The sequence below is a fragment of the Neopelma chrysocephalum genome, unplaced genomic scaffold (genome assembly GCF_003984885.1).
Source record: "Neopelma chrysocephalum unplaced genomic scaffold, ASM398488v2 Primary Assembly neopelma1_75, whole genome shotgun sequence".
Lineage (NCBI taxonomy): Eukaryota > Metazoa > Chordata > Aves > Passeriformes > Pipridae > Neopelma > Neopelma chrysocephalum.
The window spans coordinates 7,115,436-7,127,198 of record NW_020897736.1 but is presented as its reverse complement, the minus strand read 5'-3'; the positions used below and the strand labels follow the sequence as shown (position 1 = coordinate 7,127,198).

The following is an 11,763-nucleotide window of genomic DNA, read 5'->3' as shown; positions in this document are numbered from 1 at the left end:
AAGGGGCTGGAGCGGTGCTCACGCAGGTGTGGACATGCCGGGTCGGACATGCACGCTCTCGCTCCAGTGCAAAGGTAGAGGGAAGGGCACAGCAAAGGTAGATGGATGTGCATGGCAAAGGTAGAGGGAAGAGTACAGCAAAGGTAGATGGACATGCCTGGTAAAGGTAGATGGATGTGCACACTGGCACTGTGGCCAACAACACACCAACATCGGCAGCGACATCGGCAGTGTGCGTTTCAGTGTGCCGGTTGTGCAAGGTCAAGAAGGCTGAAGGCAGGGCCATGGGGACACAGGGCACGCTGCCGGCATCAGATACACCATGGCCAACACCTGGGGTGTGCAGTGAGCCCATTCCAGCCCAAACCCAGGGTGTGCCCTGTGTACCTGCACCCACACACTCCAACACACACATGGGCACAGACGTAAGCATGCAACCCCACCTTCTCCCGGGCAGGCCCACAGATGGGGCCCCTCTGCAGAGGCACAGGAGTGGGGGACAGAAGAGGTGAGCAAAGGCCTTCTGCCAAAATCTCTGCAGCAGCTCGCAGGAGCAGGAGTGCGAGCAAAGCCCACCACCTGCCTATTAAAAGCGGGATTAAATGATGCTGTTCCCCCCTCACTCCCTGCCCCCTTCCCGCTCTCTCTAACATCATTCCCTTGGGGAAACCACCACCTTTACATGAGATTTTCCCTTTTTTTTAACCTCTTTTCTGCTCTGTGCCCCGCAGATCCCAGGGGATTAGCAGCCAGGCTGGGCCTTCCAGCCTCCTTGAAGGCAGGTTGTTTCAGCCACCCCCCCCATGGGAACCTGCCCCAGGACAACTTTGGTCAATGCCTCCGGTGCTTCCCAGCCAATTTGTACCACCTAATCCCTGCGAGTATCGACAGCCCCTTTCTCACACGTTCTCCCGCCTGCCCCAGCAGCCCAATCCTCTGCTCTCCACGCTCCCCTGTTGAGAAACCCTCCATCCACCGCTGGGGCCGCGACCGCACTTCAAACACGCCAGTCCGACCCCGGCATTGTTTGCCAGAGAATTAAAGCTGCAAGGCCAGCCCCAGCGAGTGATTTAGGTACTGAGACCAGACTGAGCCCCACAAGAGCACGGGCAATAAAACGCTTCGCTGCCCAGCAGCCTGGGCAATTGAGGTGTCTTCCCACGAGGAGGAGGCAGAGCCCAGAGGGACAGGGAGCTGGGTCAGGGCTTCTTCTTCCAGCACGTGCACATGGGGCAGGACCATCTCCTGGTACTCACAGACCTGCCTCACCAGAGATGTGGGCTGGCCACTTCACTAAAGCAATGAGGGTCACCCATTCTTTGCCATTGCTGATCCTCATGGCCCTTTGCAAGCTACTGGGAAGGAAGATCAGAGGCCATAGGGACACACAGCTGGGTGACTGCTTATCTGGGACATGGATAGAACTCAAAAGGGTGGGACAGAGGGACACCGGTCCAGTGACACAGTAGGAAATACAGTTCCCAACAGGTCTGCTTCTGCTTTCAAATTTTGCAGCTTGGGGCAAAAAGTTTAGGACTCCCTTTTTTGAAATGAGATTGTCTAGGGTGCCTGTCAGCAAACATCCCTGTGGTGGTTTCTGATGGGTTGTCTGGATGAAGCTGTGAACAGAAAATGGCTGTTTACATCCTTTCCCCAGTGCAAAGAGGCTGGGAGGTGATCTCCTTCCTTCAGCAGATCCCAGCACGGGGAAATCAGGAATTGCCCTTCATTTTCCCACCCCTGTCCTGGGGAAAGGATGTAGCACAATGTATGCTTCAGCCTCTGCAGGGATCATTCTCCAGAGGCCATTTCTAACCCCTGGTAGCCCTGCCTTTGCCATCATAAAGGAAGGTACAATATATCACTTGCTGGCAAGTGGGCTGGGGCTCCTGATGGCCCAGCTATGATACTTCTGAATTTCCCCTGAGCCAAGCAACCACTTCCCTGTGTCCCACGCTGCTGTCATGGTTGAGACCAATCCTATGGAGGATTTTAGGTCCTGTATTACTCTTTTTTCAATGGTGAGGTTGTTTCAGGCCAGACAGAGGCAACGGGTGTTCAGACGAGAGCATCTCCCGTGCCTGGCTGTCCCCGTCCCCGCACCATGGCGGGGGAACACAGTGTTTTGGCACCTCCTCCTCTGTCACAATGTTTTTCAGCTCCACCAAGCAAAGTGCCCAATTAGAGCAGAGCCTCTTGCTTCCATCTTTGCCGACATTTAATTAACATGCTGCTGCTGGCAGCCGCTGACAAATTCCAGAAACATGTTGTAAAGGGTTTTTGTCTTTACCCAGCATGGAAAATGAGGGTGTCATATCCCAAGGGGATGTGAATAGCTACTTTTGACTCCCCCCCTCAGGTGTGAGAATTACAGCTAGATGCAGTGAAGAGACCTATCAGCCCTCCTACCTCCTTTCCCCCCCTCCTCACTCTTTTCCTTTCCTGCTCCTCACATTAGATCACCCAGGAAAACATGCAGATTTTAGGTCTAATTTTCATTCCTGTTTCCTCCAACTCTGGCTGAAGCCTGGTAGTCCAGCTAAGAGGGACACCGTGCTCTGGCTTTGGACTCTTGCAGTTATATACATATGATATAGCACCAATAAGTGGAAGGAGCTGTCTGATGACACGGGAAGAAACGGGTGAAGCCAAAAAGAGGGAAAGGGTCTTGCCATCCTACACTGTATGCGCAAACAAGGTTCCCAAGGAGCTGACGGAGGCCTCAGTAGAGCAGGTCAAGGGAAGGTGATGGCAGAGGCAGGTAGGAGCGTAGGCAGACTCACAGCTGCCTTCACCCACGCCGTGGATGGCTAGATGAGCACAGGGATAGCTGCTGCACCCCAGTACCCCCTCCCCAAAAAGCACTAGCCTGGCCTGTGCTTCCCACAGGGGCTCAGCCCCTGTCATGGGGACCTTCAGAACCACTATCTTAAGGTGCCAGGTCCTAACCCTGGCATCTCCCCAGCCTGCACTACCTAATACATCATGTAACTAATACCCCCAGCCTGTATTGCCATCGTTCATGCCTCCACTTTGGCTCCCAGGTGTCAGGAGTGTCCCAGCGCCTCCTCTTTGCCCCCGGCAGCCCAGAGCTCTCCCGGCAGCTGCCCTGTGCCGCTGGTGGGAGAGAGGGGATCTGAGCGACATCCCATCCCACTCCGCCGCTGGCACACGGGAGTACAGGCCTGGAAAGAAGAACACGTCTTTATTTTATCCACAACAGCGCGTTACAAAAGCAGGAGAGTAGGGCAGAGCCCTCGTCGTCACGGGGAGTAAACGAGCCTTCGGCCCCGGAGCGGGGCCCGCGGTCCTGCGGCGGGGAAGGAGCGGGGCGGTGGCGGGGGCGGCTCAGGGCGAGGCGGGTTTGTCGGGGTTGTGCATGTGGTACACGTCGCTCTCCTCGTCCTCCGGCACCTGCGGCGCGGCAGAGCCCCCTGAGCCCCCCGGGCCGGGCCGCGGGCCGACAGCGCCATCTCGTGCCCCCCGCCCCGCTCCCGCCCCGGACCCCCCTCACCTCCCAGTAAACCTCGTCCTCGAAGCAGTTCTCGGCGGCGGCGTCCCCCCAGATGGGCAGCTTCAGGATGCCCCCTGGAAGGAGGCGGGCAGGGCGGTGGGCAGGGGGCCGTGATGCCGGGGGGATGCAGGCGGGATGCGTATGGTCCACCCGAGGGGGCAAACGCAGCCCTGGCACGGTGCTCGGTGCCGTCCCCCGCCCCGGGCGCATCCAGCCATGGGCAGGAGCACGTGGATGCCTCCGTTTTAGCCGCAGGCGGGCACAACTCTCCCCTTTGGCTTACCCACAATGGCCCCCCCGACAAACGCCATCAGCAGAGACACCACAATCCCGGCCGCCTGGAACCCTCCTTGGACACTGGGTGTCCGCGTTTGGTACACGCCAGTGAAGTCAAACGCCTTGATGAACCTGCCGAGGGCAGAAACGGCAAGGATTGCTCCTGGCAGGAGACATTCCCAGGCTCCGGAGGAGCCGTGTTGCTCTGCTCCTTCGGGGACTCCTCCCTAGCCCCATCCTTCCCCTGCAACGGACCAGGAGAGTGTCACAATGACCAAAACACTGCTAATTTCCTTCTACTCTGGCCCCTGGCAAAGCTTTACCTAGGAGGACCACAAAATATAAACATGCCCTTTGTATTTCAGACCTTCAGCTGTACCTGACCCTCCAAAACAATACAGGGGGGAGGGAGGAACACTTCCCTACCCGTTGTGGCCCAGAATAATGCCAAGTAGCAGGACTGTGGCTCACTTTTTGAGGCTACGAGAAGAGGCAAGAGATGAGGTTTTTACACTTCAGTAAGCCCAAGGCAGTCATTGCACCTCATGTTTTTTTAGGGGCAACTCTGAACAATTAACAAAGACTTTTAAATGCTCCTTGCTCCCAGCCCAAGGAGCCTCAGGTAAAATGTATTCTCAGAGAAGATATTCAAGCTGTCTTACCCTTCCTTTCCATATACATCCTCTGTAGCTGCAGCTGCTGTGATGGCCCCCACAATGCCACCAATAAGGCCTGGCATGGCGTGGAGGTTGTGGATGCCACATGTGTCCTGAATGTGCAACCTAGACTCCAAAAAAGGCTGAGGGAGAGGGAAGTAGAGAGAGATCAGGGAGATGAACATGGCCCTGGAAAGGACTAGTTCCTTCCACAGAGGATAAGCAGAGAAGGAAGAGTGATATTGTGTCCCATTAAAGTGATAAGGGCTTGTAGACAAAGATGTGAGCCAAGATCAAAATAAAATAATAAAATTTCCTCCAAACACTCTCCTCTTGGGAGTCTGCATCTTCCTGAGCATTTTGGGGCAGTAAATAAAGTCAGAAGTGCATCTCGTAAGAGATTCTGGGAAGCAGGAATCCTCAAATGGAAGTGAATCCATTTCTGGTCTCCTCAGCCAGACCAGGGCTGCAGACCCCTCGAGCAGCACTCACCGTGAAGTAGACATACCCCACTGTGGACACGATGCCAGAGATGGACCCGACAATGAGGGAGCCGTATGGAGTCAGCATCATCTCCGCGCTGGTGCCCACGGCCACGCCGCCCGCCAGCGTGGCATTCTGGATGTGAACCTGCAGGAGTAACCGCCCTGTCTTGGCATCTCAGGGAGATTGTAATTGCTCAGGGCATGGTGCAAACGGCAAAGCAGAAGAATCAGCTCTGAAAGTGTCTCCAGAGTAAATATCAGGGCCCATTTTCCTGCTTGGTCGTGAAAAAACAAGAGAAGAGCAGGCAGTTTCTGTCTGTAGCACAGGTGCACAGAGACTCCCACTCCCTGTACCACACACGTTCTTTGCATCCACAGATCTGGGTGGGGAGTTGCGATGAGATGGAAGTTGTCTCACCCGTGTGTCACGCAAGCTCCGCTGTCACAAAGACATGTCACCCACACACCTAACACGTACAAGTCAGCCCCCCGATTGCTCACGAGCTGCTGCACAGGCCCTGCTTGCTGGAGAGTGCTGCCAAACAGGGCTCTGCAACGCGCCCAGCTCTGGGCAAAGCAAGTCCAGTTCCTGCTGTGACTTGGGTCCACTGCAATGCAGGGCATCACCCCACACCTCAAGCACTGCAAGACACATTTCCCACTTTTTTATTCAACATAATCTCAGTTTCTGCCTGGATGCTGGTTTCACCATTATGCCCTGAAACCCTGCATCTGTTCTGCAAAGGACAAGTGCCAATCATTTCCTAGACTCTCAATCAGCCTCATTATAAGTCCCCTGGGCATTGCAGGGCTCTCTGCTCCCAGCTTACCATGTCAAGCTTGCCCTTCTTCTGCAGCATGCTGGAGAAGGCCATGGTGGTGAGGACACAGGCAGCCAGTGAGCAGTACGTGTTAATGGCCGAGCGGTGCTGGGCATCCCCGTGGTCAGAAATGGCTGAGTTAAAACTGGGCCAGTACATCCATAGGTACAGAGTACCTGGTGGGATGGGAAGGATGGGACAAGGAAGAGAAAGGGAAAAGTGAGAATACAGGGACTGGAAAAAAAAATCTTCTAAACATCTTTCTGCACATGGTGAAATTAAATCCTACAGTCCTGCTGCCCCGGAGCTGCACCCCACGTGATGCAACCAGCATCAGGAAGGGCTGCCACAGAGAAGGAAAATGCATCCTTGTTTTCCCAAGCACTGTCTCAGCCCATCCACTGATGAAGGGAGCTGAGTAACTCTGAAAGGTGAAAGACCTCTGGGATGCAGAGCTCCTCAGCTCCATATCCTGGTTTCATTTTTTCCCAGGGACACAGGAGGAACTAGCTCTCTGCAGCTGAGTGCTCCACATTTAGCAGCACCCTTGAGACAAGGGCTGACTCACCAATCATAGCGAAGAGGTCGGAGTGGTACACGGAACCCTGCTTGTCCTTACTCTGCTCCAGGTTGGGTCTGTACAGGATGCGTGTCACTGTGAGGCCAAAGTAAGCTCCGAAGGTGTGAATGGTCATGGAGCCACCCGCGTCCTTTACCTGCAGCCATGGGGAAACAGAGGTTTGCTTCTGCCATGGCCACTCATTCTGGAGCTGAGGCCTGATTTGCATCGTGACCGACTTGTTTGCCCATTCAACATTTCTGCCTGCGCACAGTCATATGGAGAGGTGGACAAAATTGCTCTGGTCCTTCTCTCTGTCCCTCTCACTTGGTCCTGTGCACAAGCTTCTGCTTGGAAGGCATTGAGGCAGAGGGGAGTTTCTGACCTGTCCCAGTGGCAAGAAGGTTGCAGAGATAGCCAGATTGGCTCCCAGGTGCAGTCTTGTGAGAGCCTCCTTGCTTCCAGCCCTCCAAGCCCTCTTTCAGAGAGCAGGAACCCTGCCTCTCTCAGCAGACATCTCATCCTCTTTGTCACTTGATTTCCTTCCACAGTACCCATATTCCAGCAGGGAAAATAGACGAGATGGAAAGCTCAGGCACAAAGAGAGTGACTGGTCCTTCGTGCTAAGACTCCTTGTCTGCTTCGGGAGCTGTGACAGAGGGACCCAGTGCTCCTGAATTGCCAGGATGGTGTTTAAAATCCCAGAAGATCTCCCTTCTTGGGGAAGTAACACCCGCTGACCCTTTCCTTCATAATCTGCCTAATTTTTCTGCTTGAATTCTTGCATTTTAAATGCTTATGAAGGAACTATAGCTTGGCTGAGCCATAGCAAAGGGAGACAATTTGGAGAGATGCAGAAAGGAAGGAACAGAACCAAGAGGGTACTACCTAAAGCCTTACATGGAGCAGGTTGAGGAGGATGTACTCATTCACTGAAAAGAGCGTGACTTGAAACAAAGTCATGACGAGGAGTTGTATGGGGCTGGTTTTGCCCAGGATGGCCCCAAAGGCAATGCACACAGAGCCCACGCAGAAATCAGCATTGATCAGGCTGGTAAAGGGGAAGGAAAATTGTGGTTTAATAAGGAAATACTCCTCTGTAACTCACCCTCACTCATCCCCAGCTCTAGAAATCCCACCCAAAGTCAAGCAGGTGATTACGAGACATCCCTGGGGTTTTTCCCATTGGCTTTCCTCCCATCCTTACATATTGGCCAGGAAATACGCTTTTCCCCAGATTATTTAGATAATGTGGATTATACATGTTCTCAGCACTGGCATCCACAGTGCTTGGCTTGGGACTAAGAGGGGACACTCCTCTCATGTTTTCCTTTGAGCAGTACCACCATAATGGCAGGTACCTTTGGACCAAAAGGTGGAAGGCAAATGGAGGTATGTGCAGAGAAGAGAGCAGTTTAGAGACTGATTTGACATAACTGAGGGACAGGTGTTGGCAGCTGCTTGGCTCCCATCCCAGCTCTTCCACTGGCCAGTCAAGAGGTGGCATCCCAGACCCCATCTCCTCCTTACTTCTCCACTCCAATGAGGATCTTCCCATTCTTGAAAGAGTGGAACCATCCTTGCATCAGGAGAGCCCACTGGATCCCAAAGGCAGCAAGGAGGAAATTAAAACCCACAGCTCCGAATCCATAACGCTTGAGGAACGTCATGAGGAACCCAAAGCCCACAAAGATCATCACATGGACATCCTGGAAAGCTGAGCAGAGGGAAGGGACTGTCAGTTCTGCAAGGAGAGCAGGGCTGCAAGTGCCACTTGCATTTGGTGTTGAAAAGAAACCAACTGCATCACGGGCAGTAGGGAATTCAAGTGACAATGTGCGTTTGTCTCATGTCCTCCTGTTCTAAGCCTGAAAATGGCTCAGCTTTCAGAAACTGGCTTTTGGTTAAAAAGGCTCAGTCTTGTAAGTAAATATTTATTAAAAGCTCTGTGCAAGAGAAGACCAGAGGCTAATGGAGTGTACAGAGGAAAACATACTTCTACTTAGATTGTTTCTCCCCTTTTGTAAAAGACTTGGAAAATGTCATATGAAATGAACAGTGAAGTTTTGTTAAAACACATGAATGATCATTTTGGGTAGGTCTGTCCGATGCAGGGTCCTGGCAATGGCCCAGAGCAAGGAGAGCACAAGAACAAGGAAAGTTTACAAGTGCATTTTTAAATGCTGCTGAAATCAGTAGCAAAATACCCTCGAGACCAGAAACCCATCTTGTGAGATTTATAGTGCTTAAACCAGAGAGACCCAGTTCTTCCCACTAATGCTCAGACCTGCTCAGTCAAGCCCCTCAGATGCCCTTCCCCGGGGGAAGCCAGACCTGTGTGAGCCTCTTGAAAGACCTTCTTGGTGCAGTAAACCTGCTGTACTTCTTAATGCTGCACATTTTTATCAGATAAGCATTGCTTTGCAATTAAGTGAGCTGAAATGCTTGCAGACTTACCATGCAAGCCCTGTCACTGCAGGCCACTGTGCCCGTGAATAAACAGGAGACCCAAGGCTGGGATCCCCCACTGGGGATCTGTAGAACAGATGAACACAGCATTGATGGAGCTACACCAGCAAGCTCTACGTTTTGCAGTGCACAAACCATTATAACAAGCAATGTCTGTGCACCTCAGAGAGGGCATAAGCTCAGGGCAAAAACAATTCAGTGATGGCAAATACACTCTACCCCCAATCCACTCTACCCCAAACAAGAGTTTGGACAGGCTTAAGCCATGTAGTGCCATGTTAATCTGCTTGTTTTTTAAAACGCCTCCCATGCCTATGAAATCACTCATAAAAAAAGGAAGGAGACAAGATCTGCTGCTGGAACTGTTCAGCAGAGGTCACTTCAAATGTACTTTTCCACATGTCCTAAGAACCAGCCTTTCTTACTCTGGTTTTACCATACAGTCCCACAGACTTTCCCTCTGCAGCTGTATTTATTCTCCCTCTCTCTCTTCTCCACTGTGAGCAGCACAATACAAAGCTGGAATTATCTGCTGCCATTTGTATTATATATTCATTCTTTCATTCTAAAAGCAGAAATACACAGGTCAGAGTTAAAGCTGCAGACTGTGTACCCTCCAAAAACACAGAGGATCCCACTGTGTGTTAGACCCTGTACAAACCCAGGAGGAAGAGCAGGCCTTTCTTCAAACTGCACCCAGTTTAAAACCCTTTTCTAACCCTTGTCTTTGTTTTCCTTTGTGAAGAATAATATTGGCATCACTGAGAGGTAGCCCAGGCACTGCCATGCCCTAAAGGTTTTGTGAGCCTGCTTTTGTGGGAGGACGATTGTCATAACTACTGAATGGAAGTGTTTGGGCTTTGGGAATGTTACCCGGACAAGGAATCTCATTTCTTTTCCCCTAGAGAGCAGATGAGTCACCCATCAGGGAATATCCATGTGCGATTCAAAATGAGAAGGAATTGTCACACTGACTGGACCTGGCTTCCCTCTGCCTGCCTTCCCAACCATCTCTGTCTCAAAGGACATGTCAGTTTGTTACTCCTATCCCTCTGCCACTGCAGACAGGTCCTGGGGACAGCAGCAGGCACAGATATGTTGATACAAATGATCCTCAGGCGTTCAGCCACCACACTCTCTTCTGAGCAGCGCTGGGTGGACACAGGGATCAAAATTCCAGGGCTTGGCCACCTTGTTGTGTTTGTCTATCTTTGCAGAAAGAGACTCTTTCTGATTAGATAAGGGATAAAAAACAGCTCTGCTTTTGGGCACGTGAACCCTTCCTCAGGTCTGAAACAGAAACTTAATTCAAAGCTAAACTGAGCAGTTGCCCATAGACTGATTTAGTTGAGTGAATCTACTCAGCCATTTGAGGGGGATTATTTGGCACTGTGGAGCAGGAGTGGGATATGAGGACAGAAGAAACGTCATGTTCTTAGTTCCTACAAGCCCTTCCTTGGACTCCTGATGTCCTCTCAGCACATCAGTGACAAGAGCAGCTCTCAGGCACTGCTGCTGCTTCATGCCAACCTGTGTGGGGCTAGTCCCAAGGGCAGATCTCCAGGGAGAGCCCAGGGCAGCCACAGCCATACACTAACTTGGAGTCTGGCTGAGCAGTGGGTTACTGTAAGCAAATCCTTCTCTGAACTAGCTAATCCTCAGCAGCCACAGGTTGCTATAGCTTCTTTGATTTAGCAGGTGTTTTTAATGGAAATGTTCTAAATAGATGCATGACTCAGGCCTTTTGCTTCCTTGGAAACAATTGCCTACAGAAGCAGCCTGTTCTGAAAGGCTCACAGAGATGACCAACCCTGTAGATCAAAGCCACCCAAAGGCACTTCCTGGCCAGAAGGGCTTTAACCACCTGAATAATCCCTGTGGCACTACCGTGCAGTGACCCAAGAGCCCTGGGAACCTGGCAACTTAGGAGGACTCTGGCATTGAAATGCCAGTCGCTAAAGGGTAATTCACTAGTGAGGGGGAGGACGTAGGAAGGGGAGGAAGATGTCACAGGATCTCGACAGCCATTCCTCTGTATGCACAGAAAGGCTTGCTCTGATCCAGAGCTGAGAGAGGGGGCAGCAAGCTGAAACTTGCAGGGTGCTGGGAACACGTCAGCCCTATTCCTGGAAAAAAGACGTCACAGTACCCTGCTGACAGAGCCCCAAGAGTGCCTGGAGGGCCACGAGGTTTTTCTCTTGCTCTTTGGTGCACCTCAAACCAACCTCAAGGCAAGAGTCCAACTTTCTAGCAATAGGTGGAGAGATTGCCTCTGACAGGATCTGCCATAGGACAGAACAGGATGGATGTGATGGGTTGGGATGGGATGGATGGGTGGGGACCAGCCAGCAGCAGGACTACGCTTCCAGAATACTCACACGGGTATCGGAAGTAGAAATCATTCTCCATGTCACTGGTCAGGTTCAGCTCTTGCTTCTCTTCCTCCCAGTGTGCGTCAGCTTCGGGGCCGAAGCGCACGAAGACCCCGAAGAGGACGATCATGGCCACCTCCCAGAGGAGGCAGACGAGCGGGAGCCGCCAGCGCATGTACGTGTTCTTCGCCATGCCCTGGTGCCTCAGCCTCTCAATCCACAGGGATCCGCAGGGGCCCGGCAGCCTGTGTGAGCCCGTGTCCCCCGTGCCCGGACGCTGCCAGGGACATATATAGGTCGGAGAGGGCGAGGTGGGGCCCAGGGAGGTGCCTGCGGCAGGATCACATTTCAGAGCACTGGAGCCTCGGCAGGCTTGTTCCTCTAACCCACCTTCCTCCCTGGGAGGAGGGACAGGACGAGGCACCTTTCCCCTGAGCTGCTCTGAGCACCTCTGAGCCCTGTCTGCACAGGGACAAGTAGAAGATGTGGAGGCCAGTGAGAGTGGGGAGTGGAGCCTGGGTGTCCAGCCCCCTGCTCTGCCCAGTCCCACACCCTGATCCCTGCTGTCCTGAGCACCCTCCCTCCCTGCACTGGGTGGGCCCCTCACCACC

The 11,763-nt window shown here is 52.7% G+C and overlaps 1 protein-coding gene across 1 annotated transcript; it reads right to left on the bottom strand.

The window, feature by feature from the left end:
- Positions 1-3,185: 3,185 nt before the first annotated feature.
- On the bottom strand, positions 3,186-11,434 carry RHCG (Rh family C glycoprotein). The gene is made up of 10 exons (XM_027688723.1): positions 11,159-11,434; positions 7,842-8,028; positions 7,212-7,362; positions 6,321-6,468; positions 5,762-5,928; positions 4,939-5,076; positions 4,453-4,589; positions 3,798-3,922; positions 3,515-3,588; positions 3,186-3,414 (listed from the first exon to the last, which is right to left on the bottom strand). Exons 1-10 carry the CDS (start codon positions 11,343-11,345, stop codon positions 3,349-3,351), a joined length of 1,380 nt encoding a protein of 459 aa, XP_027544524.1. The 5' UTR covers positions 11,346-11,434; the 3' UTR covers positions 3,186-3,348.
- Positions 11,435-11,763: the final 329 nt, after the last annotated feature.